Source organism: Lichenostomus cassidix, chromosome 5, assembly GCF_008360975.1.
Source record: "Lichenostomus cassidix isolate B80296 chromosome 5, HeHo_3.0, whole genome shotgun sequence".
NCBI lineage: Eukaryota > Metazoa > Chordata > Aves > Passeriformes > Meliphagidae > Lichenostomus > Lichenostomus cassidix.
The window spans coordinates 22,532,253-22,546,015 of record NC_139486.1 but is presented as its reverse complement, the minus strand read 5'-3'; the positions used below and the strand labels follow the sequence as shown (position 1 = coordinate 22,546,015).

The 13,763-nt window shown below is 39.2% G+C and overlaps 1 protein-coding gene across 15 annotated transcripts in view; it reads left to right on the top strand.

Moving 5' to 3' along the window:
- The window catches only part of TTLL5 (tubulin tyrosine ligase like 5), a 128,949-nt gene that overhangs the window by 62,240 nt on the left and 52,946 nt on the right, over positions 1-13,763 (top strand). For all 15 annotated transcript variants that reach the window (XR_014852535.1, XR_014852536.1, XM_085061708.1 and 12 more), the window contains one exon: positions 33-223. Coding sequence is in view for 13 of the 15 variants with exons in the window: in XM_085061708.1 (XP_084917834.1) it covers positions 33-223 (191 nt within the window). In the remaining 2 variants the exon portion in view is untranslated. The remainder of the gene's footprint in view (positions 1-32; positions 224-13,763) is intronic.

Here is a 13,763-nt window from a genome sequence, read left to right as displayed (position 1 = left end):
TCATTAAGCACATTGCGATGTTTGTTTGGTAGGTTTGTGCCATCGTGGTTCAAGCACACAGTGTGTGGGCCCAGCCAGGATGCACAAAGATGCAGAACATACTTCTCCCCAGGACAAACGTCATGGCCCCAGTGTGCTAGCAGCAGAACTGCAGCAGTTGGCAGAAAAGCAAGCAGCCTGCCAGAATTCCCCACCAAACCACATCGGTCTCCTTACACAGCAGGTATGTAAGCACTAAAGTAGAGTTCCTGTGCAAGGGAGAATTTTGTTGCAGGCTTCTGTGTCAGCATTGGGCTGGGCTGAGATATGCTGTAAGGAGTAAATCTCATGAAAATTCATTTCTGTCATCCTGTTGTTTTAAAGTGTTTACCATCACCAAAATATTGATTTTCTGTGAGATGACAAGGATGTTGCTGAAGTCATTTTATAGGAGAAAAGGCAGAGGATTAGAAAATATGTTCTAAAAAATGAAATCCATGCATTATCTTATTAGACAATAAAATCAAGTCTTCTCAGCTTTGTGCTTCCATGCAATTTGCTTCCTCATTCCTCCAGTGTGTCATCACAGTGCTGGGAATGAAAGTCTGCAGAATGGTTTCTGCTGTATATTCAGTATTCCAATAACTTTGTAAAGACATAATGAAGTACTTACTAGCATGGGGAATGATAATCCTTTTGTTAAACATGGTGATATACATGAAGCTTACATTGAATTCTGGTATAATTCTACTTAGTTTCATATTTCTTTTTGAGTTATGTCCTAAATGTCTACATACAAACAATTTTTTAAGTTTATAATATGCCATAGTTGTGCTCAGCAAAGGTGTTCAAGTTGGACACTTCTCAGTTAATTAAGCTGCCAACTGGAGATTTTCCAGCATAGGCACTTTGCCTTGGAAAATAATTTTTTCTCTTTACTTGCTAGAGACAAAACTATTTGAATGTCTTTGCTTTGATTCTTTTATTTTGGAATTACTGTTTTAACAGTTGTTTTGCTCAGTTTTCTGAGACATGTTTATTAGTTGCAACAGTTGCTAGTATTTGCTTCTTTCAGTTTTGCTTCTTTCAATTTTATTGTTATATGTTTGGATTTTGAATATCTGGTTATGCAATTGGCAATATATTTATTTGGGGGTACATTTATAACTTTAGGAAGGTGAATAGATTTTTCTTTGCAGATAGGTCTTCAACTTTTAAAGGATATGTCACAAAAACAAAGTCCCTTCTGGCTGATAGACTCAGGAGACAAATTGAGCAGTGACTATACTAGTGATGCTGAGGCGTGGTCTTGCATAAGGACAGATCCTATTTAGACAATTTGTTCTTGTTTGCTTGTCCAGTAATACTCAGAGCTGTCAGTCTGGTTCTCAGCTGGTATTAAGTTAAGCGTTGTCAGTAAAACTGTTCAATAACTTTGATAGTGGAACATTTTCATTCAGGAAATGCTGATTTGTTGAAAGCTAGATATAGGATGGATACTGCCTCCTTGTATAAACGTTAGCTTCTAAACAAATACTTGGGAAAAAAATTTGAAATGGATCTATTTAATTTCAGTCTTTCCAGAAAGGAACTTTGAAAACCAAGTTTGTAGACCTTTTCCCTAAAATCCTTAATTACCCATTCTCCTTCAACTGCTGTGGTTTCTTAGGTCTGTGTAGAGAACCCAACGTGTCTTCCTGCAGCCATTTGTGTAGCTAGTAAATGATTTTTAAACTCCTGTATTCCTGCCGGGGCTAATTACTCCAAGTTAAATCAGGAAGTACAGAAGGGGAATTCAGAGAGAAATTCACAAAGATCTGCATGGGAAGAGCAGTGCAGCTTCTTCAGCATGGCTGTGTTGGGTGACAAAGGCGCATGCTCTGGTGGCAGCTGAAACTTTAGCCAGCAGTCAGTCAATCAGTGACTGCTTATACTCAAGCTTGAAAGTAGCTGTGAAGTGCAGGAGTAGCCTGGAAATGTGTTGGTTGTAGCAAATGTGTCTGCATTGCTTTTTGCTTCTGGGTTCTTCCTAGATGCTTTCCCACAGAAGAGGTGGGAATTGTATAGTAGGAGAATGATGTTGCTAATTCCCTTCCTTGCAACAAGCAAACAAAAGACACCTAGGAGAGACTGCAGATTTTTGGGCTGCTATTTTTTGTATTCAACTATGCAGTGTTTGCTCAGGCTTTGCTTCAGTAGTGAAATACAGAAACATGGGTTGGGTTGTGTCTTTGTCGTCTTCTGTCATCATGAAAAAGAGCCATGTGGAAAGGAATTCATGAGTCAGTGAAAAGTTTAGAGCTGGAGTTCTATTTGACAGTGAGTTTCCCTCCTGAGCCTGTGTCCATTCAGTTCTAGACATCTGCTCTCTACTGTGATTCTTCTGGCCATGTTTTTTAAATAATGCCTTTGGAGAGATGAAATCTGAATCTGAAGCTTGCGTAGTATGAAAATTTGGATTTAGTTGAGAACAGTTTTTAAGGCAATTTGATTCTTCAGTACTCAATTTCTGGCGCATAGTAATTTCTAAGCCGAGACCATTATTGTAAGCATGCTTGATGCAGTGATGCTTTGGGAGGTTCAGATGTAGCTGCAAAGCCCAATGGATAACTAAAACATTCAGTTACTGCTTATCCCTTTTTTTTTTTTTCACCTGGACACATTGCATTCTTCTGTCAGTCATTAACGAGTCATTCTGATTATTTTTTTGATCCAGCCCAGATTTCAAAGTCTTGCAAGAGGGACCCTGGGGTTTTGTGAGAAGACAGGGCTGCCATGACAATAAGGGGAGTAAGAGGTATCAACATACAATGAAAGAATAATAGTATGGCAGCAAGGCTTGGGCTTATTGTTGATGCACCTGGAAGCAGGATATCTGGCTTTGAACTGCTTGGTATGGATGTGGATTTGAAGTAGGGGCACTGAATATATAGAAGTGCAGGCACTGCAGAGTAGGCTGGCGGTTTGGAAAGTGATTTGCAGAAGAATAGATACTGTTGAAGCTACTTGGCAGTGCTGTGTGGACTGTATGCATTTGGACAGACGAGGATTTGGCCTGAACCAGGAGAGGGAAGGTGGAGGCAGATGAGACAGAGAAATATGTTGGAGAGGATTTAGCAAACACCTGGAGAGAACTGGGAAGTCAAAGACTAGTGGTATGAGATAAAAGGGGGAAAGGCTTGGGATGGGAGTGTTTGAGGATTCTGGGAAATGAAACTCTGGTGGCTTTGGGACAGGAGAATTAAGGGATTGAAAACCGAGAGAAGAGTAGAGATAGGGCTTGTATCAGGGTCACTTAATTAAACAGGACACTACTTTCCTATACATTTCTAGACAGGAGATTCTAATTTGTTTTCCCTCTTTTCACTCTTCTGTTTAAAACACTTGAAATATGATAGTATTTTTAAAAAAAGCATTCTAAAATAAATTGGCATGAAGATGAGAACAGTACTTATCTAATAATAAAAATAGTACAATTATTTAAAGCCATTCCAGAATCTTGGAGTTAGTCTACCTTGTTGGAAAGTACCTGGCTGGTAGGAAAAGGACTTGATATATGGATTTAATTATGTTTCATGTTAAGATTAGGACCACTGATTTGGAGGGAGTATATGAAAGAATGACTTTTGAAAATATTACTATTGCTGTGGACTGTATTTTTGTGAGGGGATTTTGTTTGTTTTGTTTTTTTTTTCCCCAAGGGCAAGAACTTCTATATGAGAGTTGAATGGCTTTGTGCATTGATTACCTGTGCTGTGCCAAGCTGTTTCTTGGAGGCTGGGGTGCTCTGAATACATACCTCCTTCCAAAAGCAGATGGAAAGCTTATTTTCCATTCCCATTTTTGTGAGAATTGCTTCTGGTGTCCATACTGTAGTGTGGGTCTCTGGGGTTTCCAGGAATGTAGCCTCAGCACTGTGCTTGGAATGGTGTCGTTCTGGCTGGGAGTCCACCTCTGTCCCTCTCCAATCCCTGATGTTCTTCAGTGTTTCCTACCCATGCCACAAGCACCTGTTTCATATTTCTTCTTCTACATTCTTGTTTTCTAACCTCTGTATTAATTTAGTTTATTATTGATTTGTTTTATTGATATTATTGTATTGCTATAATTGATACTATTTTATTATTTACTGCTAAAATATTAATGTTCAAAGGAAAAATCTAAAGTGTAAGTATCTGAGGAACTTTGAAAAAGATGTTTAAAATCTGTCCTCTTAAGAAAACAAGATTTTTGTGATTACATCAGTGTTCTATCTTGTCAGCCCTCTCCATTCACTTCTGAAACATCAAATAGGAACTTCACACTAATACTCATGGAATACCCAATTCTTAATATCTGGGAGATGTAGGAAGGTAAAGCGTTACTGATGTGCAGTTTTGTTCTGTTGTACTCAGTTTTCAGTCCTGACAGATTGTCTCACAAAGTGTGTAAGAACATTTTGCCTTTTCATTACTTTGTGTGTTTGCAAAACATTTTCTATTATATTGTATAAAATTTCATCAGAGCATCTTCTGATTTCATCAGAGCATCCATCTTCATTCTTGCAACCTGGAGAAAGCAGTGGTGTTTTCACAGTGATCTGCAATAGAAATATTATTTTAGAACCCTGAAGAATCATTACTTAATTCCTTTGCATCACTGTACAATGCCTTACTGCACAGTTGTAGGAATGAATGAGAGATGAATAGAGAGCAAATAGGAGCAGTATTATTCTGTCTTTGACTAGAAAAGAAGCAGCTTTTTGGTTAACTTCGGAGCAAGCAACAGAGATCTCTATGGTAAATGTGTCTTTGAGGGTCCAGCATTAACCTGGTAAGTCAGTGGCTGAGCAGGATAATAAGGATAATCTGATCTCAAAAGGTCATAAGAAAATGAGTAATCTATTATGTCTTTTCTATTGGAGTTCTTTGAACTGAGAAAAATAGCATCCAGTGTAACTTGTTCATATTCAAACTTTAAAAAAAGTTTTTGCCAAGCTTTCAGCAAGTGCTGTTAAGATGGACAGGTGTCTGTAGGATGAGAAAGAAAGAAAGTTTTATTATAGATCAAAAAAAGACAAAAACCAAAAGAATAACTAGTCAATTTGCTATATAGCATGTGCATAACTGAAGATGCATATAAAACAGAATGTACATGATGGCGTGTAAAGCTAAAGATTTGAAAGGAGGAGGTTCATAGAACATTAATAAGGCATTTTATTACTCCAAGAATGAATATAAAAGCAAGTTATTGCGAGGTAATTTAGGGTGTGAACTTACAGTAGATTAACTGCTCTATAGTGTTCATCCATGTTTGTGCAGCTCATGTTTACTACATGAGGTAGCTTCTTGTTACCTTCAGTATAATGTGGGCTGCCAGAGTCCCATGTTCAATTACAATTAAGTTAGGTGTGTGCTGTAAACTTTAACTTGAGCTTACCTCCTGGTAATTTGTCCCTATATTTTAATTCTCTTTTTGATTATTATGAGTAAAACTAATAGAAACTTAAGAGCTGCATTAATTGGGCAAGACACTGGCAGGTCAAGTTCAGAGTTTACAAATTACATTACTGACTATATGATAAGCAATAATTTTAACCTCTTGAAGGATCAATCTAAAACTTATTTCTTTAGGGAAAAAAAAGAAAGAATTATACTTCATTGGAAGCTCAGTGGAGATACTGGTTCCAAGTTAAGCAGGAAAGTCAGCAAAGAAATATGATTAATGTGTTTAAGGAACAGAATAGGACATATTTTTATTAGGGTAAGCATCAATTAAATAACCTCCCTCAAAACTGTTTTCACTTCTGGTTGGCATTCCTAAAGTGAATTTAGGAAAAATAACTGGGATTCACAGATGAATGGCTGCAAATGCAGTTTTAATGAGGAAGAGAAAACATTAAGTTTTTTTAGGGAGAAGATAAGTGTGAAGGAATTACATAGAGCAATGAAAGACAAGATAAATAAAGTTTATCATATTTTTCATCATAAGAAGAGGATATTCATTTTAGCAGGAAGATGTTGGAGTAAAAAATTATAACAAAAGTGAGTAGTTATTGTCACAGAATATATTTATTTACCTTCTGAAACTTCCTGAAATGGGAGTATCACTAAGGCTGAAAAACTACTAGGCCATAGTTTCCTCAGACAGAATAATGAGCATTTTGCAAATGTTCGATGCCTAGGTTTTACCATTAAAAATAAAAAAACCACAAATTAATTTTCCTTATCAATAAGATCTTTTAGTTATACGCATGGAAATTAAAATTTCTCTCATCTTCTGAAGTATGTCAGACAGGATAACGAGTTTGTTGGACCATTGCACTGAACTGACCTTTTATACTAAAGAACATGTGCTATGCTGCTGCTTCCATGGTTATGAGATGTTCTTTGTTACATTGCTTTTCTGTAGTCAAGCTAAATATTTCCATTATGGTAAGTGGGCTACTGAGACACTTGTGAGAAACTCAGTATCTGAAATTGGTGATTTCCCTAGTTATGTCAATCAGATGATTGCTAATTATTTTTACAAAGTCATGATGTCTTTGTCAATGTGTGTAGTGTAATGGTTAACTGTGCATGTTAACAATAAGTTTTTTAATTTCCTGAAATTTTCTTGTTCAGTTTGTCCCTTGCCTCTCATGAGCCTAAGACGGTGACAGTGCTGTTGGGGAGACAAGGCAGTTATATTGGTGGTGAGTTGGGGAATGAGGCCTGAAGATGCAGTTCACTGAGCCCCTTTCATTGGAGAGGGACTTAATTGCCTTTCTTGCCCTGATTTGTGACGTAGAGATCTTCCTGCTACTTTGTGACTTCTGGACAGCTGAACTAAGGGGGGATTTTTGCCTGTACCTACTGTAAGCCATTGGCCTTTCCTGATGGACAGATGGATGAAGACTGTGACCAAAATAATCCAGACTACTTTTCATTCTCTTGTGCTCCATACCAGGCTTTAATCCTAAAGTCTTTATTTCATTTGTGTTTAGCATAAAATATTGCCATGTGTGTGCATTGCAGGACTTTCTGCAGGGAGAACATTAAAATACACAGCATGTGTGTACATCCAGAGCCAGGTGGCTGGATCCTGGATATGTATGAGTATTTTTCTTTGTGAATAGCATGCTATTTCTTTCTGAAGTAGGCTCTGAGGTAAAATGAAGGTTCTCTTGTGCAATGCTATATCTGTGTGAGGTCCCTATCACTGCCTGGTGAGGGGAGGCTGCAGTTGATATCTAGCAGGCTGTAGTACTTTGTAGTTATTAATGCTAGGGAGCTGAAGAATGTGTTGAATTGGCCAGCTTGACCAAGAGGAGGAGGAAAAGAAGGAGGAGAAACCTGGTGGGAGCTCTGACCCTCTCTGTGTGTGGGAGAGTATGAGATTTCAGGTCCCAGCTATCATCAGGAATAGCTCCAACTCTTGCAGCCGGGGAGTTTAATCACAGGGATAACATCAGACCACCCAGGCAAGGGCTACACAGAGTTGCCTCCTTCTCTGCTTATGCAGCCAGTCAGTGCCCAGGATCCAGCAGCCAGGATTCCTGCAAACATACTGACAGATTCATTGGAGGATGGGGCACTTGTCTTATTCTATGTTTTTCATTTGGACAGAAGGTGGAAATTAGCAAGAAGCAGATGAGTTTACTAAACCTTAGGACCAGGGAGAGGGAGTGAGGAGGAATTGAATGGAGCATTTTACAGTGTCCCAAAGGGGACCCTGTGTATGCTACAGGAATCCCCAAATAGTGAGCTTCACCTTAACATCAGCTATAACAATATTGAAAGTCACACCACTCTTCATTTACCTGTCTTAATTACGCAGTGTGGTACCCTCACCTGCCTTGTCCTTGACAGAGCAAACTGCCAGTCTGCTGAAATGCACTGTTCAGGTCCCAGTGGGTGTCAGCTCTTTCATGTCTAGACTCGAGCAGCACAAGAGCATTAAATTCAGGGTGCAGCAAATACTTACAGAAATTTGGTGAGGCTATTTTCCCCACTGAGGAGTTTTATTTTTTTCAGTGATGATCCCTTGCTTTGACTCAACCCACTTTGTCTGAGTCTTAATCAGTTTTATTTTCTTTATATAACCATTTATTTGATTTTTACCCTTCTTTACCATGGAGAGATGGTCTGATGGAGAGAAAATGAAGTGTAAAGAAAAAGGCATCTTACTGTAATTAGTAAGAGGAGCAAGAAGCAGGAAATCAACTCTGAGGGGCATTTTTCTTTCCTCTTTCACACACCTCTGCACTGGTGCTGGGCCCCATTGTCTCTTCACCCAAGCTGTTAACACAGGAGCTGGAATTACTTTTATTACTACTGATCTGTAGCAGCAGCAGTAATGTAACTAGTTGGTCTCAGCAGAGGTTGTAGGGAGTGAAAATATCAATTTTGTTTCTGCAGTGCTCATTTTGAACTCCTTCTGCTCTGAGGCTCCACGGGGAATAGGAGCAGAGGGTTTTGTTATGATGCAGCAACATCTGCAGATCTGCAGATAGTCACCAAACAGGCCAGGCTGAGCAGCTAGATCTCATGTTATGGGAAAGATTACACCCTGATCATCAAACTTTTGGCAGGATTGTGCCTTGTAAAAATCACTCCCACTGGGAAGTTTTGAGGCAGAGAGTGTCTAAATGAAAGCCTGACTTTTCCAAGAGAAGGAAGAGGGGGAGTTCAACCATCCACAGCAGCAGCACTAGCTTGGGTTTTCTTTTTTCATTGTTAAATGGATGCATATGCTGGAGACACTACAAAGGAATTTGCAAGTTTGTCAGGTTTCCCAGGAATGTCTTTGGCAGGTCTTTGTCTGGAACATTTTCTGGAGACTGGAACACTTGCACTCTGTATGCATATGTATATCCTGTAAGCTGGTAAGCTCAGAGAGCAAAGAAGGAATGTCACAGGCCTTTGGCCAGATCAGCCTTGGTACACACACAGATTTCACACTTTCCAGCCTGTTAGCCCCGGTTCTTGCATCCTGGCCAATTGTTCCTGCAAGTTCAAATCTGTACATAAAATAAAGGTGCTTTAGTATGGAGTGCAGTCAGCAAGATGGCCTGGGTAACATAAAGGTGGTTCTAGAAAGCTCTGTTTCTATTACATGATTTTACTCACAGAGTTTGTAATGGTATATTTTGTGCCACTATTCACAATGATTGTGTGTGTGTGTGTGTGTGTGTGTGTGTGTGTGTGTGTGTGTGTGTGTGTCTTCCCCCCACCTCCCATACTGGGATAGCCTGTTGGATTCCAGTATCTTGATGCATTAAGAAAGGCAAGGCACCTGGACTGTTTCCAGTAGCACTGGCAGACCTGCAAGCTGTGTTAGACCAAGTGCTGGTTGTGTTAACCTGTGCTAGATCACAGATGTACCTGGGAGCTCTGTGATAAGAGCCAGAGTATTCATATTGTTGTAGCATCCTATCAGTAATCTCTGAAGGAAGAAAAAGAACTGAAAGAATACAAAGTAAAATTTTTTCATTTTTTTCTTTTTTTTTTTTCTCCACCTGGCAAGTTCTTAGCTCTTCCCTTCTGTTCAAGATTTCATGGATCTTGAAAGCTTTAGGGTTATCTGTTTCTGAGGAAGGCTTGGCAAGTGAAAATACAGTGACTGTGGAAGCCAGGTAATGAAAGAAAAGCACATTTCATTTGCAAGCTATTGAATAAAGATGGCATTGCTGGATAAACAATAAGTAATAAAATGGAGAATTAGGGGTTGACTGAAGGGTCTTGAAGGATTCAAACTGGATAAACATATGGATACTTAGGCTTACAGAGCATATGGGTAAAAAGATCGAAAGGCAAAGGAGAACACACTACAAATGGTGAGGAATTTTGCACACTTTCAGTTTTCAAGTGGAATGGTTCCCTGTTTGAGCTTATGATACAGTGTTATCTTGTCCTGTGTGACACATCAAAACTTAAGGATTCTTGAATTTGGGTCTTAACTTAAGGTCTGATCCTAAGGCAAGGAGCAGTGATCTTATGTGTGTCTTACCATGGTCCTTGTACAAATCCTTCTTTATACAAAAAGGTTTCTCAGTAATCTGTATATTCATATATGCCTTTGTAACTTGTTGATAGGGTACATTGTGTTGAAAGCTTTGTTTCCTCCTGTTTCTGACTGTGAATATTTTATCACTTGTGCTCTGTATGTATACGTATATCCTGTAAGCTGGTAAGCTCAGGATGATTTGTCTTACTTGGAGACACACTGCATCCTCCCCAGTTCACACATCTCACATTTCCATTTAGATCTTTCTGGTGAGGAGGAAGAGGGGTCCAGAGCTCAAGTTATATTTCATATGTCAAGCCTAAGAGGTATGGCAAAAGAATGCAGTAACCATAGCCCAGTAATCTTACCAAGCAGGAGAGTTAAAACCCACCTTGGTGCAACTCAGTTTGAAAACTAATTTAATTCTTGTAGATCCACACCAATAACCATCTTCTCTATTGAGCCTCACTAGCCTTTCTTGGTTTGGGGGAGGTGTTTGGTTTTGCTGCATTGATACTATTTCTGAAGCTACAAGCTCTTTATGGATATTTTGGTCCAGGTGCTCTACATTACCTTTTACTAACTACATTACCTTTTACAAAGTACTAACTGATTTACTGCTAAGTATTTGCCTCTGTAAAGGGAAGAATGCAGTTCCGTCAGGTGCAAAGGAAGACTAGAAAATGAAGCCACTGCTGAGCACAGATATGTTGGGGGTGCCTCACTGATCCTCCAACACAAAATCCTGGCCGGCTAATTACAGCAGCTGAAATGTCTCAAAGCATGGCACAGTAACAAGCAGTAACACCTATCTGGGTGGGCTGGCTGCAGCTAAACCTTGTATTATTGCTGGTGTTCTCTCTCTCTTTTTGAATCCTTTCCCTGTTTTTAATCCTGCTGTAGTTTAAACACCTGTCTATCTGGAATGTGTAAAATGTCCCTATTACCCATGCTAAGCTATTTGCTCACCTGCTTCGCTTAAAAAGAGCTTTTAAATAAACAATGATACAGTATTAAAGAGGAAAGCATGTCACAGTAATAGAGCAGGATTGAGGTGGTAATTCATCAGACTAAATGGTTCTTGGCATCAAGAGGATGAGGAGAGAAAACTGGATAAAGTCATCTTCATTTCACACATTAGATGTGTTAGCAAAGTTGTGATTGCTATTGCTGACAAGCTAAGAACCTGTTTTATTTACCCGCTTGCCTTCTGTGTTTGCATCATTTACCATTCATGCTTCTTTTCAGACAATAAATTCTTTGTGACCAGCAACTGTCATTGTTAGGTATTTGTATAGTGCCTGGCACAATCAGAACTAAATCTAATTTGAAGCTTTCTGTTACTGCAATGAAGATGCTTTAAATTTTAATTAAATTCTCCAGAACACAGCAACATTGAGGGTGAAGTATGACACCAAAATGACACCTAATACTGTTTTCCAAATGAGGTGCATAGCACTACCCATTACTAAGCTTGCCTGATAATGTCCCACTGCAAGATCTTGTCTTAATTTGCTTATAGTGTTCTAAAACTTTATTCGTTTGAATTAATGTTTTCTGTGCTTACTGTTCAGTTTTCAGAACACTTCAGGCAAGGTCAAATATTCCAGCCAAAACCAAGGCTGGATTTAAAAAAATGTTTTGTATATTTTGCATTTTAATGTCTACAGAACTTTTCTTTTGAATCTCTTCATCCTCCCATGCTTCAGAATAGCAATTTGGAATTTAGAGTTTGTCCAAGCTTGATAACAGATTAACTGTTTGAAAAGCTTAAAACAAAATATACTCAGCAAGACCTACTAGACCTTTTCAGCTTCCTGAAGGTTCCCTCCACACTGAGGATCCTAAGCTGAATTTCTCTGTATTTGCACCTCTAGTGTACTTTGGCTTGAGCTTCAGTTCTCCTGTGTTTTCAGTAAACTGGTACATGTTGGGTTAGGGACCTGTCTGACTGGACTGCAGAATGAGTAGGAATTCTACCAGGGTGTGGAGAACAGCTTGGATATGGAGGCTGTGAAATTTGTATCTGGACATAATTTAGGAGAGGACACTGAGAACCATTCAAATGGAAGAACAGAAGTGGATGGAGTGGTAGTGTGGTAAATGTGGTCCAGTGAGCAGCCCACATTTAGGGACTGGATGAACAAAGAGGTTAGCAAAAGGAGTGGACTGAGGAGGGGAATAAAACCAGAACTACTTGGATAGAGGACATGTGAGGAACCAAGAATGGAAGTGTGGAAAGACAGATCAAGTAACTACTCCTGTGGAAAGTTCCAGACCTGAAATGGTGTGGGTCAGGGGCCAGAAGTGGTGGGGAGGCTGGTGCTGGAAGTCTGTGACTGTACTGAGAATGAGACTGTACTGAGGAAAACAAGGAGAATGACACTTGAAATGCAGAAACTGAAACTGACTGTGTGAGAATAATGACACACAGATGAGGAGCAAGAATAGGAAAGGATAGAGCTGAGAAGGGATGAGATGAAAGTGGCTGCTTTTGGAGAAGTGGGCAGAAGCCTATGGTATAACCACTAAAATTTAATCCTGTCCAGAGCTTGAAGAAGGAGTTCTGAACTTAGAAAATGCTTAGGTGCCTTGTACTACTAAACCACGGGAGAGACAACCTACTGTATTGTCATTCACAATGTTACTTCATGGTCCAGACTTCAGTGAGAGGACTGTCTGTAGTTCTGAACAAGCCCATTTTGAGTGTAGTGTACTGCAATGAAGATGATATGTATTTGTTTGAGTATTTGCGCACAAGTTCTGTTAAAACAGCATTTTTGAGCTATTAAGTCACACTTTAAGTAGCTTAGTAGGCATCACCTTTGAAATCGGGAGCAGATGCAGGGCTAGTTGCTAGACTCTCCTGTCTGTGTCCTATGTCTCATTGGCTGTATGGTGTCCAAGGGCCAGTACAGGTAAGTCTTGTTTGTTATATGATTCTAATCTTCATTCAGAACCTGATGTTGTTGCTGCTTCTAAAAAGTAGCATGTGATCATGTAATTTAAGTCTGTTGCATGCCACGGCCTGACTGGGATGCCTTTGCAAAGTTGGCTTTGCAACCTTTGTATTGTTTTGTTACTTTCTTTTTTTTTTTTCCGAGATGTTAACTGTTATACTGCTATAGTAGATCCATTGCATTATATATTTAAGCTTTCATCAATACATCAACAGATAGTGTCTGCTTGCAGAGTTTGATCTTTAAAGAAGTTAAGCAACACAAGAAGAATGTTCATAGAAACAATGGAATATATGTTATGTGCTTAAAAACTCATAGATTTTAGAGCTTGATATAGCAAATGTACACCTAACACTGTTTTTGTGTCTTTACTTGTGTGAACACTCAGTAGTTTGTAAGCAGTTGTGTGAGATGTTTCTTTGATGTGTGGTTGAGTTTCAGTTTGAATTTTATATCCAAAGTGTGTATGCTTCTGGGTTGTGCCTATATGTTTGTATAGAGAGGGGTAGAGACAGGACAGGTGCATATAGTTGGCTTAGTGACACAGCTCACAATGACTGGAGAGATACTCTGGTCTCTGCTCCATGTAATATGAGCTTGTAGTTTTTGATCAAAGCATCTGCAGTTGATTTTTCACATCAGGAACTTTCTTACTATGGGATATTTTCCCCATCTTTGTCGTTTTCCTCCTCTGTTCTGTGAATGGAAGGGTTGTAATTTTCATGCTGGCCCTTGAATTGATCTCTGGCATGGTGGATGTTGGTGTCAACTCTCACTGCTTTATGCAGCTAGCACAATGTTTTTGCATTTGAAGATTTCCATTATCTAGCAGTTTCACTTCTCTTAGCACATATTCTA